Source organism: Phyllobates terribilis, unplaced genomic scaffold (assembly GCF_046119375.1).
Source record: "Phyllobates terribilis strain yellow unplaced genomic scaffold, ASM4611937v1 Scaffold_3__8_contigs__length_932513732, whole genome shotgun sequence".
NCBI lineage: Eukaryota > Metazoa > Chordata > Amphibia > Anura > Dendrobatidae > Phyllobates > Phyllobates terribilis.
The window spans coordinates 205,571,111-205,584,102 of record NW_027362763.1 but is presented as its reverse complement, the minus strand read 5'-3'; the positions used below and the strand labels follow the sequence as shown (position 1 = coordinate 205,584,102).

General features: G+C 39.9%; 1 protein-coding gene across 2 annotated transcripts in view; it reads right to left on the bottom strand.

Moving 5' to 3' along the window:
• The window catches only part of MYO7B (myosin VIIB), a 255,392-nt gene that overhangs the window by 147,200 nt on the left and 95,200 nt on the right, over positions 1-12,992 (bottom strand). For both annotated transcript variants that reach the window (XM_073674582.1, XM_073674581.1), the window contains exons 4-8: positions 12,369-12,521; positions 12,058-12,242; positions 11,012-11,133; positions 3,373-3,515; positions 999-1,112 (exon numbers count right to left, since the gene is read on the bottom strand). In XM_073674582.1, coding sequence (XP_073530683.1) covers positions 999-1,112; positions 3,373-3,515; positions 11,012-11,133; positions 12,058-12,242; positions 12,369-12,521 — 717 coding nt within the window. The remainder of the gene's footprint in view (positions 1-998; positions 1,113-3,372; positions 3,516-11,011; positions 11,134-12,057; positions 12,243-12,368; positions 12,522-12,992) is intronic.

Here is a 12,992-nt window from a genome sequence, read left to right as displayed (position 1 = left end):
TAGAAGCCATATTTTGGGTTCATTCCTCTCAAACTGACATATTGTCAATCCAGTAGCAATTTTATTGATTTGCCATACACAAAGGAAGTAAATGCCTTATAAAAACTCTTACTTATAGATTTTGAGTGAAAAATTGCAATTAGGAAAAACATATAATTGATATAGCTAATAAAATAGTATCTCTTGGAATTATTCTAAATTATATCAATTTACTATTCTATAATTTTGAGATAAAAGAGTAACTAAACTTTAATTTTAGTATTTAATAATTTTGTCCAGCTCTGTCCAGTTCTGAAACTTTGCAAATTAGGGAATATGTCTTCATTTCTGTAAAAAAAAAGATATTGCATGTAAGTGGCTTCCAAGACAATTTTTTTCCCCAATATTTTTGCCAGCTGCATTTATACCAGATCCTACTTATTTGGAGGACAGATGATGGCAGTGATGGGTCAGCACTTGTCTCCTCCTCTGAGAACAATCTCCTGCAGCTGCTTATCCCCAGAGTTAAAAGACATATTTTCTGAGCTGACTTTTCATTGCCAACATCAGTACTCCAAATATGTACGTTCTTATATTAATGCAGCCAGCTGAAGGCAGGCAAATAAACTTAAAAAATGTGGGGGGGTCTACAGGACTGAAGACAAATCCCATAATAAAGTGATTTGCAAAGTGTAATAACTTTCCTGCTAGCCAAAATTATTAAAAAACTTACTTTACTCTTTAAGTATTCTGTCAATAATGTTGATAAGCAACCAAAACATTTTCTCTTCTCCTAAAGAATCTAAAGTTCTTGCATGTCTACACTATTTTCAATTAACTAAATTAGTCTTAGGCAAAATGGCTGATCATTCTGTTCCTGTTAAAACTATTACCCAACTAGCCACTTAGGTTTGCTGGGGTATAAACACTTTATCTGCACTGTTTAGTGGTCATTCATAAGATGATAACACACTGATTCAAAGAATATCAAGAAGTCTAAAATATATTAAGTATGTTACCATGGTAAGGTACTTGTAATCCGTGGATTTTCCCAGTTTTAGTCGGTCCTTTTCTTCTGAACTCATTCCTAGAAGGATGCAGTAAAATATGTGATAATTTCTCTCCCCTGTGGCCTGTGGAATAGCAATAGAGAATATTATTACAATGGTATAATTTTGTCAAGTTTTACTTTAATTATTTCCAGAATTTCCATGTTAATACTTTTATCTTAAAAAAGACAAAATGTTTTCTAGGGGTGTTACCTTTATTGTCTAACCAGCAAAAATTATATTTTCAAACTTTTTCTGATAAGCCCATAAAAGTATCACTCCGAGAATAATTCTGTGTTTTTGGCATAAAAGAATTGGCCGATTTTTCTGGCTAACAAGGTACCACTGCAATATAAATTTTTATAGTATATCTCAATTGAAATTCTTAAAAAAAAAAAAGAAAAAAAAACATAAACACAATAAGCACAGATTACTGTAGAGACATAGATAATGCTCAGAGGCATCGAAAACGTATGTTATAAACTCATCAGCGCTACCAAGTCATTTGTCAAAATAATATGCAATTCTGCAAGTGCATGTACAGTAGTGTTCAAAATAATAGTGTGTTCAAAAACAGGAGTTAAGCACAAAATCTTTATACTAGTTTTTATTTCCATGCATTGGGAACATTGCACACTGTTTTCTAATTCAAAACATGAAGAGAAATATATATAATTTTTAACTACTTTACAGAAAGTAAAAAAAAAAGAACATTGGGCTGTTCTAAAAAGTAGCAGTGTCTGCATTTGTATTTACAAACTCACAATATGTACTCTCTTTTTTTTGAGGATTTAGCATTCCTGTGAATCACTAACCTAATATTTAGTTGTATAACCACAAGTTTTTTAGAACTGCTTCACATCTCTGTTGCATAGAGTCAACTGTTATTCCAGCCCAGGATGCTTTGACTACATCCCACAATTTTTGGGCAGTTGTTGGCTTTGCCTCAGAAACAACATTTTTGATCTCACCCCACAAGTGTTCTATTGGATTAAGGTCCGTGGACTGGGCTGGCAACTCCATAACCTCAATTTTGTTGGACTGGAACCAAGAGTTTGCTCATTTAATGGTGTGTTTAAGGTCGTTGTCTTGTTGAAACACCCATTTCAAGGCCATATCCTCTTCAGCGTAAGGCAACATGACCTCTTCAAGTAATTTAATATATGCAAACTGGTCCATGATCCCTGGTATGCGGTAAATAGGTCCGGCACCATAGTAAGAGAAACATGCCCATATCATGATGCTTGCACCACCATGCTTCACTGTCTTCAGAGTGTACTGTGGCTTGAATGCAGAGTTTGGGGGTCGTGTGACGAACTATTTGTGGCCCTTGGACCCAAAAAGAACAATTTTACTTTCATCAGTCCACAAAATGTTTCTCCATTTCTCTTTATGCCACTTGTTTTGCAAACTGTATCCGCTTCAGTACATGTCTTTTTTTTTTAACAGTGGGACTTTGCGGGGACTTCTTGCTAAAAGATTACCTTCATACAAGCATCTTCTAACTGTTATGGTAGTCACAGGTAACTTGCGACTGTCTTTGATCATCCTGGAGCTGATCATTGGCTGAGCCTTTGCCATTCTGGCTATTCTTTGATCCATTTGAATGGTAGTCTTCCGTTTTCTTCCACGTCTCTCTGGTTTTGCTTTCCATTTTAAAGCATTGGAGATCATTTTAGCTGAACAGCCTATCATAGTCTGAACTTTGTTATAGGTTTTACCCTCTCCAATCAACTTTTTAATCAAAGTACGCTGTTCTTCTGAACAATGTCTCGAACAACCCATGTTTCTCAGACTTTCAAGGAGAAATGCATGCACAACACGTGCTGGCTTTACCCTTAAATAAGGGCCACCTGATTTACACCTGCTTCTTCACAGAATGATTGACCTCACTAATTGAACTCCACACTGCTATTATTTTGAACACCCCCCCTTTCAATTAATTATTCAAATAAACAGACTCAAAACCATGCAGATCATGAATGCTGAGTCTGTTGGTTTTCTTAGAATCTACTGCACCAACTGGTAAATTGTTTGACATGTGGTAATATAATTTATACCAAAAACAGTGATTAATCTGGTTAGTCATATTAAACTGCTATTATTTTGATCACTACTATACAGCACCTATAAATGTCAAAATAAAAGTGCTCATAATAACAGTATCATTATTTCAAATAAATATTCTAGATATACTTAGAATTTGTATATTTTAGCTGTTTTAAATCATAGAGTGAGTGGTGATAGTCATGCTACACAAAAGTATGTTTATCTGCCATATAATGTATGTGTTCAGTTTTAAAATCACTTGATATCTGTTAATAAAGTTTTTTGGCTGACCCACCTGCCTGCATACTCGAGACTTCTCCAAAAGGAACTGCTCAATACGAGCTCCCTCAATGACATTCTCTTTGGAGAAATGGATTTCTATGTACTTTCCAAAACGGCTAGAATTGTCATTTCGGATCGTCTTGGCATTTCCAAAGGCTGAAATCAATGAAATGAACACAAGTTAAATAAAGGAGTCATAAAAAGCTAAATCTATGATGAAAATGGAAAACAAGATTTGACATGATAACAATTGCCTTGAAACTTTTCATCGCCAATGGACATGTTTGATATTATTCAGTGAGGGGAATGACTTGGCAATATGGTTATCAGAAAATAATGCTTAAATAGAATTTTGCGGTAGATGTGGTCTCCTCTGAAGTGCTGGTTGTAATAAGTTGTGGTTTTCTTTTTTTCTTTTTTGATTGTTCTCCCCACCTCATTTTCCTTCCCATTCTTTCTCTTTCTCACATCCTTTCTTCTTTACATTCCTCTAGCAAACACAATTATTCGGTTCATCTGTGAGCTTATATTAATACCTCATCAAGCTGGTAATATTCATATTCTAATGTTTAATGATTACTTAATATTAACAACCGTCAACTTTTTTATTGTTATTATTGAACATAATTAGAATGTTCTGTTTTCATATCAATGTTTTTAAATCCAACAAAAATATTTAAAGTTAAAAAAAAAATAAAACGCTAAATTTTATCGCAAAAATGTACCAATGTATCTAACAATGATGGAAAAAAATCCCGGTATGTGACAGAAAAATAAAGTGCAAATTTATTTTTTCAACCTCATTACAGTTTGTTTCTATGGCTTTTTAGACTTATATAATCTCCAATTAATTGTATACAGGTAATATTTTGTAATAAAGGTGTCAAGTGTGAACATTAGAGATGAGCGGTGTTCGACTAGAACTGTTCGCCAATCTCAAATTCGAGCTGTTTTGGGCGGTGTTCGAGTTGTTCGACGAACCCGAACGATTTGCAAAAAATTCGGCTGTTCGAGGTTATGTTCGATAACTGTTCGTGCACCAAAAGCGTGTCCTGCATGTCTGGCGCTATTTAGAGCACCAATCATGCAGGGATTGTCTGCCACTCACTGTAATGCCACAGCCATGGTGGTTGTGGCATTACAGTGATTGCCCAAATCGATGGGAACAGTGCCAACAGTGAAACATGAAAAGCCGGCAATTCAGCAGCGGCATACACCGGTACCCGACAATTTAGAACCGAAAGAATAGAGCTTCACACATAGATTAGATAGATATAAACATGTCAGCCACATATATACGAAGTACAGTGAAAGTTCTGCTTACTGTACTTGTCATTTAGTGTAAAGGATTTATTTAAAAAAATAATAGTGTTTTCATGCACCGTCTCTTTAAGAAAGCCGGCCGGCAATTCAGCATCTGTACCCAACAATTTAGAATAGAAGAAATAGAGAATCACACATAGATTAGATAGATAGAAACATGTCAGTCACATATATATGAAGTACAGTGACAGTGTTGCTTACTGTACTTGTCATTTAGTGTAAAGGATTTATTAAAAAAAATAATAGTGTTTTCATGCACCGTCTCTTTAAGAAAGCCGGCCGGCAATTCAGCAGCGGTACCCGACAATTTATAACAGACAGAATAGAGCTTCACACATAGATTAGATAGATAGAAACATGTCAGTCACATATATATGAAGTACAGTGATAGTGTTGGTTACTGTACTTGTCATTTAGTATTAAAATAAAGGATTTATTATTAAAAAAAATTGGCGTGGGGTTCCCCTTAATTTTAGGCTCTAGCGGAGGTTAAGCAGACGGCTGGGGCAGATGTTTGAAGCCTGGGAAGGGGGTAATACCCACGGAGCTTCCCAGGCTACTAATATCAGCCCCCAGCTGAATACATAGCCTTTACTAGCTATTAAAATGGGGGACCCCCCAAAAAAAATGACGTGGGGTCCCCCCTAATTTAATAGCTAGCAAAGGCTAGGCAGACAGCTGGGGGCTGATATTAATAGCCCAGGAAGGGAGCCATGAATAATGGCCCCCTCCCAGGCTAGAAACACCAGCCGTCAGCCGCCCCAGAAATGGCGCATTCATAGGATGCGCCAATTCTGGCACTTAGCCTCGCTCTTCCACGCTGCCCTGGTGCGGTGGCAGGGGGTAATAGGGTTGGGGTTGATGTCAGCTTATAATGCCAGCTGACATCAAGCCCAGGTTAGTAATGGAGAGGCGTCTATAAGACACCCCCATTATTAACCCCATAGTCAAAGTTAAAAAAAACACAAACACCCAAAATAAAGTCCTTTAATTGAAATAAAGACACAATCCTTTATTGTTCTAAATTAAACCATACTTACCGTCACGCCCATTCCAGCTGAAGCCAACGATCTCCTGCAATAAAAGAAAAATAATAAAGCAACCTCATCCTTACCTTTCCATGGTTCCCACGACAGCTTCAGCTCTGCTACATCGAGATGACAGGCTGGACCGCAGCAGAACGCTGCCATCCAGCCTGTCATCCCGCAGACACTGAGAAGCGCAGGCTTGCTTGCGCTGCTCAGCGTCTCTCTGTGACGACATCCAGATGAGCCGAGTTCATGTCCAATGAACTCGGCTCACCTCATGCACGTCACTGACAGCGTGGGAAAATTCTCACGCTGAAGCGGTGAGTGCAGGAGAATTCTCCCACGCTGTCAGTGACGTGCATAAGGTGAGCTCATGTCCAATGAACTCAGCTCACCTCCTGCACGTCACTGACAGCGTGGGAGAATTCTCCTGCACTCAGCGCTTCAGCGTGAGAATTCTCCCACGCTGAAGCGCTGAGTGCAGGAGAATTTTCCCACGCTGTCAGTGACGTGCATGAGGTGAGCCGAGTTCATTGGACATTAACTCGGCTCATCTGGATGCCCTCACAGAGAGACACTGTGGAGCGCAAGCAAGCCTGCGCTTCTCAGTGTCTGCGGGATGACAGGCTGGATGGCAGCGTTCTGCTGCGGTCCAGCCTGTCATCTCGATGTAGCAGAGCTGAAGCTGTCATGGGAACCATGGAAAGGTAAGGATGATGTTGCTTTATTATTTTTCTTTTATTTCAGGAGATCGTTGGCTTCAGCTGGAATGGGCGTGATGGTAAGTATGGTTTAATTTAGAACAATAAAGAATTGTGTGTTTATTTCAATTAAAGGACTTTTTTCTGGGTGTTGTGTTTTTTTTAAATACTTTACTAGAAATTCATGGTGGTCATGTCTAATATTGGCGTGACCCCATGAATTTCGGGCTTAGGGCCAGCTGATAATGCCAAGCTGGCCCTAACCCCTTTATTACCCAGTGAGCCACCGCATCAGGGCCCTGGATGAGTTGGGTACAGCGCCAGAAGATGGCGCTTCTATGAACGCGCCATTTTCCGGGGTGGCTGCGGACTGCAATTTGCAGCGGGGGTGGCCCAGAAAGCTTGGGCCTCCCTGTGCTGCGGATTCCAGCCCCCAGCTGCCTAGTTGTACCTGGCTGGACACAAAAACAGGGCGAAGCCCCACGTCAATTTTCTTTAAATTATTTCATGAAATAATTAAGAAAAAAAGGGCTTCCCTATATTGTTGTGTCCGGCCAGGTACAAATAGGCAGCTGGTGGTTGGGGGCAGCCCGTTCCTGGCTGCTGCACCTGACTGGACACAAATATAGTGCGAAGCCCCACGTCAATTTTTTTTAAATTATTTCATGAATTTCCTGAAATAATTTAAAAAAATTGAAGTGGGGCTTCGCACTATATTTGTGTCCAGCCAGGTACAGCAGGCAGGAACGGGCTGCCCCCAACCACCAGCTGACTATTTGTACCTGGCCGGACACAACAATATAGGGAAGGCCTTTTTTTCTTAATTATTTCATGAATTTCATGAAATAATTAAAAAAAAAATACGTGGGGCTTCGCCCTATTTTTGTGTCCAGCCAGGTACAACTAGGCAGCTGGGGGCTGGAATCTGCAGCGCAGGGAGGCCCAAGCTTTCTGGGCCCCCCCCCGCTGCAAATTGCAGTCCGCAGCCACCCCGGAAAATGGCGCGTTCATAGAAGCGCCATCTTCTGGCGCTGTACCCAACTCATCCAGGGCCCTGGTGCGGTGGCTCACTGGGTAATAAAGGGGTTAGGGCCAGCTTGGTATTATCAGCTGGCCCCAAGCCCAAAATTCATGGGGTCACGCCAGTATTAGACATGACCGCCATGAATTTCTAGTAAAGTATTTAAAAAAAACACAACACCCAGAATAAAGTCCTTTAATTGAAATAAACGCACAATTCTTTATTGTTCTAAATTAAACCATACTTACCATCACACCCATTCCAGCTGAAGCCAACGATCTCCTGCAATAAAAGAAAAATAATAAACCAACCTCATCCTTACCTTTCCATGGTTCCCACGACAGCTTCAGCTCTGCTACATCGAGATGACTGGCTGGACCGCAGCCTGTCATCCCGCGGACACTGAGAAGCGCAGGCATGCTTGCGCTCCTCACTGTCTCGCTGTGACGGCATCCAGATGAGCCGAGGTCATGTCCAATGAACTCGGCTCACCTCATGCACGTCACTGACAGCGTGGGAAAATTCTCCTGCACTCAGCGCTTCAGTGTGAGAATTTTCCCACACTGTCAGTGACGTGCATGAGGTGAGCCGAGTTCATTGGACATGACCTCGGCTCATCTGGATGCCGTCACAGCCAGACACTGAGGAGCGCAATCATGCCTGCGCTTCTCAGTGTCCGCGGGATGACAGGCTGGATGGCAGCGTTCTACTGCGGTCCAGCCTGTCATCTCGATGTAGCAGAGCTGGAGCTGTCCTGGGAACCATGGAAAGGTAAGGATGAGGTTGCTTTATTATTTTTCTTTTATTGCAGGAGATCGTTGGCTTCAGCTGGAATGGGCGTGACGGTAAGTATGGTTTAATTTAGAACAATAAAGAATTGTGTGTTTATTTCAATTAAAGGACTTTATTCTGGGTGTTTGTGTTTTTTTTAACTTTGACTATGGGGTTAGTAATGGGGGTGTCTTATAGACGCCTCTCCATTACTAACCTGGGCTTGATGTCAGCTGGCATTATAAGCTGACATCAACCCCAGCCCTATTACCCCACTGCCACCGCTACAGGGCAGTGGGAAGAGCGAGGCTAAGTGCCAGAATTGGCGCATCCTATGGATGCGCCATTTCTGGGGCGGCTGACGGCTGGTGTTTCTAGCCTGGGAGGGGGCCAATATTCATGGCACCCTTCCTGAGCTATTAATATCAGCCCCCAGCTGTCTGCCTAGCCTTTGCTAGCTATTAAAATAGGGGGGACCCCACGTCATTTTTTTGAGGGGGTCCCCCATTTTAATAGCTAGTAAAGACTAGGTATTCAGCTGGGGGCTGATATTAGTAGCCTGGGAAGCTCCGTGGGTATTACCCCCTTCCGAGGCTTCAAACATCTGCCCCAGCCGTCTGCTTAACCTCCGCTAGAGCCTAAAATTATGGGGGATCCCACGCCAATTTTTATTTTAATAAATCCTTTATTTTAACACTAAATGACAAGTACAGTAACCAACACTGTCACTGTACTTATTATAAATGTGACTGACATGTTTCTATCTATCTAATCTATGTGTGGTGCTCTATCTTTCTGTTCTAAATTGTCGGGTACCGTTGCTGAATTGCCGGCCGGCTTTTTTAAAGAGACAGTGCATGAAAACACTATTATTTTTTTAAATAAATCCTTTACACTAAATGACAAGTACAGAAAGCAACACTGTCACTGCACTTCATATATATGTGACTGACATGTTTCTATCTATCTAATCTATGTGTGAAGCTCTATTCTTTCTGTTCTAAATTGTCGGGTACAGATGCTGAATTGCCGGCCGGCTTTTTTAAAGAGACGGTGCATGAAAACACTAATATTTTTTTTAATAAATCCTTTACACTAAATGACAAGTGCAGTAACCAACACTGTCACTGTGCTTCTTATATGTGTGACTGACATGTTTCTATCTATCTAATCTATGTGTGATGCTCTATTCCTTCTTGTCTAAATTGTCGGGTACCGGTGTATGCCGCTGCTGAATTTGCCGGCCGGCTTTTTTAAAGAGAGTGTCTTCTGAGCAGTTTGTCAGCTTTTGGACACCTTTGCAGGTGTTTTCTATGTGTTTCTATGTGTTTTTGTTTGCCTGCCATTGGTTTTAACGGTGTTCGACGGTGTTCTAAGGTGTTCGACGAACAGTTCGACGAACAGTTCCTCGAACATCCCGGTGTTCGACGAACCGAACCCGAACACTACGGGGGTGGCTCAACACTAGTGAACATGCCCTAAGACTTTACCTGATTCACACATTGGACAAAAATCTGTTGCCATGTGCTTGTGGATTTACTGCAGATTTTACTCATTGCCACTAAAATTGTGAAATTAATGGTGGAATATACAGTATATATAAAAATTACCCAAAGCAGAAGTCAATAGTGAAAAAAACAAAGTTTATTACTAAAGACATTCAAGGCATTATACATACACGTGTTATGTAATGCATTATCAATTACAAGAATTTTGTGTAAAACTTACATTATTGATTAAATTGAACCAAAAACATTGCATTCCTAATCACTGGCTGATGATCACCATGGGTCCAACTTCTCCGACCCCCAATGATCAGCTGCTTTCATTTTATTGGATGATTTATTTGGCTATACCTTACCTATGTAGCACTACATCCCTATCTGTCAGATTAATGATTGCCTGTATTGGCTTGCTCTGCCAAAGTGGAAGACTCTCTTATGCACTATTTACACCTCCGTTTTTCACATGTATGTTATAACTGTGTTTTTCACTGAAAGAACGGCTACCCACCATAGTCTGTGGGGCATGTTCAGATGTTGTTCGTTTTTTTGCAGACTGCTTGGCAGTAATAATAAAAACTGAGACATGTCCATCCTTTATCCGACTAGTGGGTCAAAATTGCCTTTTTTGAGTGAAATAGTCGGTCAAGAAAAAAAATGGACAGTACTCCAAGTACTGTTTATTTTTTACTGTCTAAGAGGTAGGAGAGGTTGGAATTATTTTTCTTTTTTTTACATGTGAAAAGAATGAAATGTGGTATGAAATGGATAAAAATTGGAGCTACCACACAAATGAAAAGTGATCTTTTTATTCTTGTATGTAAAAAAGGAAAGGACGATTCTATGATGCCTTACAGAGCCCCTTTCCTTGATGGCTCAAAGAATGGGTTTTAGACTGGAGGGATTCTAAACTGCTGACCAAAATTGTCTGCACTCTCGTGTTGCAAACAGAGGCAGCTTTGCAGGATCCAGCAATTTAGCCAGCTTTTGATCAGCACTTACAAGCACTATAGCAAGGAGCTTGCAAGTGCTGCACTAATTGCCTAGGAACCAGCAGAATTGGCCAGTAACCTAGGCAACAAGCAGTAAACGATAGAATTAAAAAATTTACTGATCTTTAGAGCGGAGTTGGTTGTTTTTACAAACACTTTGCAATTAATTACAGGGGTTGTCTGAGAGTAAAATATTTTGGTTTTAGGCATGACTTTCTTGGATGTTTCTTTGATGATTTTATCCATAAAACAAACTTGCTAGGAAAATAAAATGATTGCAGCCTCAATGTACAGTACACCTATACTCAGCTTACCTTCCATGATAGGATTGGCCTCCAGAATTTGCTGCTCTATCCAGGAATGTTGGCCACTTGAAGATGCAAAGAATTGCAGCATTAATTTGGTACTCTCTGTTTTCCCAGCTCCAGATTCTCCACTGGAAATAAATTATTGAATTGATTAAAGGAAACCATGAGTACACTTTAGATAGCTGTTGGCCAACCATTCTCGACCGACCCTCATCACATGTATGCTGATTTCAGCTAAGCATGTATGTATTCTCAATGGGGAGAGGGGAATAAGAGGCTGCTAAACATCTCTGTTTATCGACACAATTTGGATTTTTATGCAGTCAGAATTAGTCTAGCAGAAACATCAAAGTAAGAGTGATAAGTTTTATAACCCAAGCTCAATGACTGATTCAGCGTTAACTCAATTTGCAGCCAGCTATCTACCGTGAGACATGGGCTATAGAAGCCAAATGGTTCAAAATTTTTAATGAAACTCTATTCCAAAAATGATTTTTAGTTAAAAATATAAACATTTTAATATACAAAAGAAGTCAATAACGATGTTCAATTCTGTTGATTTTTACTTTAAAATATCAGGAAATATTATTTGTTTGATATTTACCAGTATAAATATATATATACATTGGAATATACAGTATACGTACAGTACGTATCAGAATTATATATTATGTACACATATTGTATAGAGTTGGTGCTAATTAATTCACAGGACCCGGTTTAACGGACTTGTCAGTAATCTGTGGTCGCTGGATCGGAGCCCTGAGAACATCCTCCTACATATCAGCATCCACAGATCTTTTTTGAATAACGGGCCTGGTGCGAAGTCATGCAGATATGACGTTGCGCCAGGCCGACAAATCAAAAGAAGAGCCGCGGATGCTGAGATGTAGGAGGATGTTCGCCGGGCTCCGATCCAGCAGCCACAGATTACTGTTGTGGCCAGTCGCAGGTCTGTGGCCAGTCGTGGGCAGCCACAGATTACTGTGGTGGGTTCAATGAATGGATTTGCACCAACTCTAGATTATATTTCATGGTATAATTGACAGTACCTAATAACACAGCACTGGTCAGTTTTGTTTCTTTGCATGTTGAAGTAACAGGTATCTGCCAGGGCAAAAATATGTGGAGGAAGTTCTCCAATGCGTCTGTTTCTGTACGACTTGATCTGTTCCGTGTGGTAAAGTGGCAACTCTTCATAAGGATTCACAGCAACTAAAATAGCTCCAGTGTATGTCTGCAATAAATATAGGCAATCATAACTCTAGGCAAGCAGTCCCTGAAGGAATATTGCTATGAGGGAAAGCAAAATGATTTTCATCATAATTGTAACTGTCAAAGAAATAAAAGGTCAATATCTTACATATATGTTATTCTGCTTATATCGGATATGTAAATTGTGGACAATTCCAGCCTCATTAAGGTCTCCCAGTCTGATCATGTCTTCTACGCCCTGTGCCGAGCTGGGATGCATAGAATGTACGCTGCTCATGTTCCGAGCAGATATCCAGTGCTCCTGTAATAGCAAAGAAGAAACTCAGCTGCAAACATCATGTCATACTCCAAGAATTGGATAAAATCTGATCATTAGCAAAATGTACAGGTTTTCTGTTTTCAGTATTTTGCAATAAATCAATGAAACAAGAACAATTTAAATAATTCAACACAACTAATATTAGAAGTGGTTTCTAAAAATTCCAGACAAAATGTCACTTTTAACCCCACTCCCATAATCGATTTTTCATTTTTTTGCACTTTCGTTTTTTCCTCCTCTTCTTCCAAGAGGAATAACTTATTTTATTTTTATTTTTCTGTTGTTTTAGCCATATGCTTGTTTTTCTGCGGTTACAGTGTATCAAACTTGCATGAGTTTTTATCAAAAATTATTAAAAACAAATTTTGCTTGTGTTGGCATTTTATGACACCCATAATGTTTTCATTTTTCGGTTGGTGGCGCTGTGACAAATTGTGTTGTCGATTGTGTGAC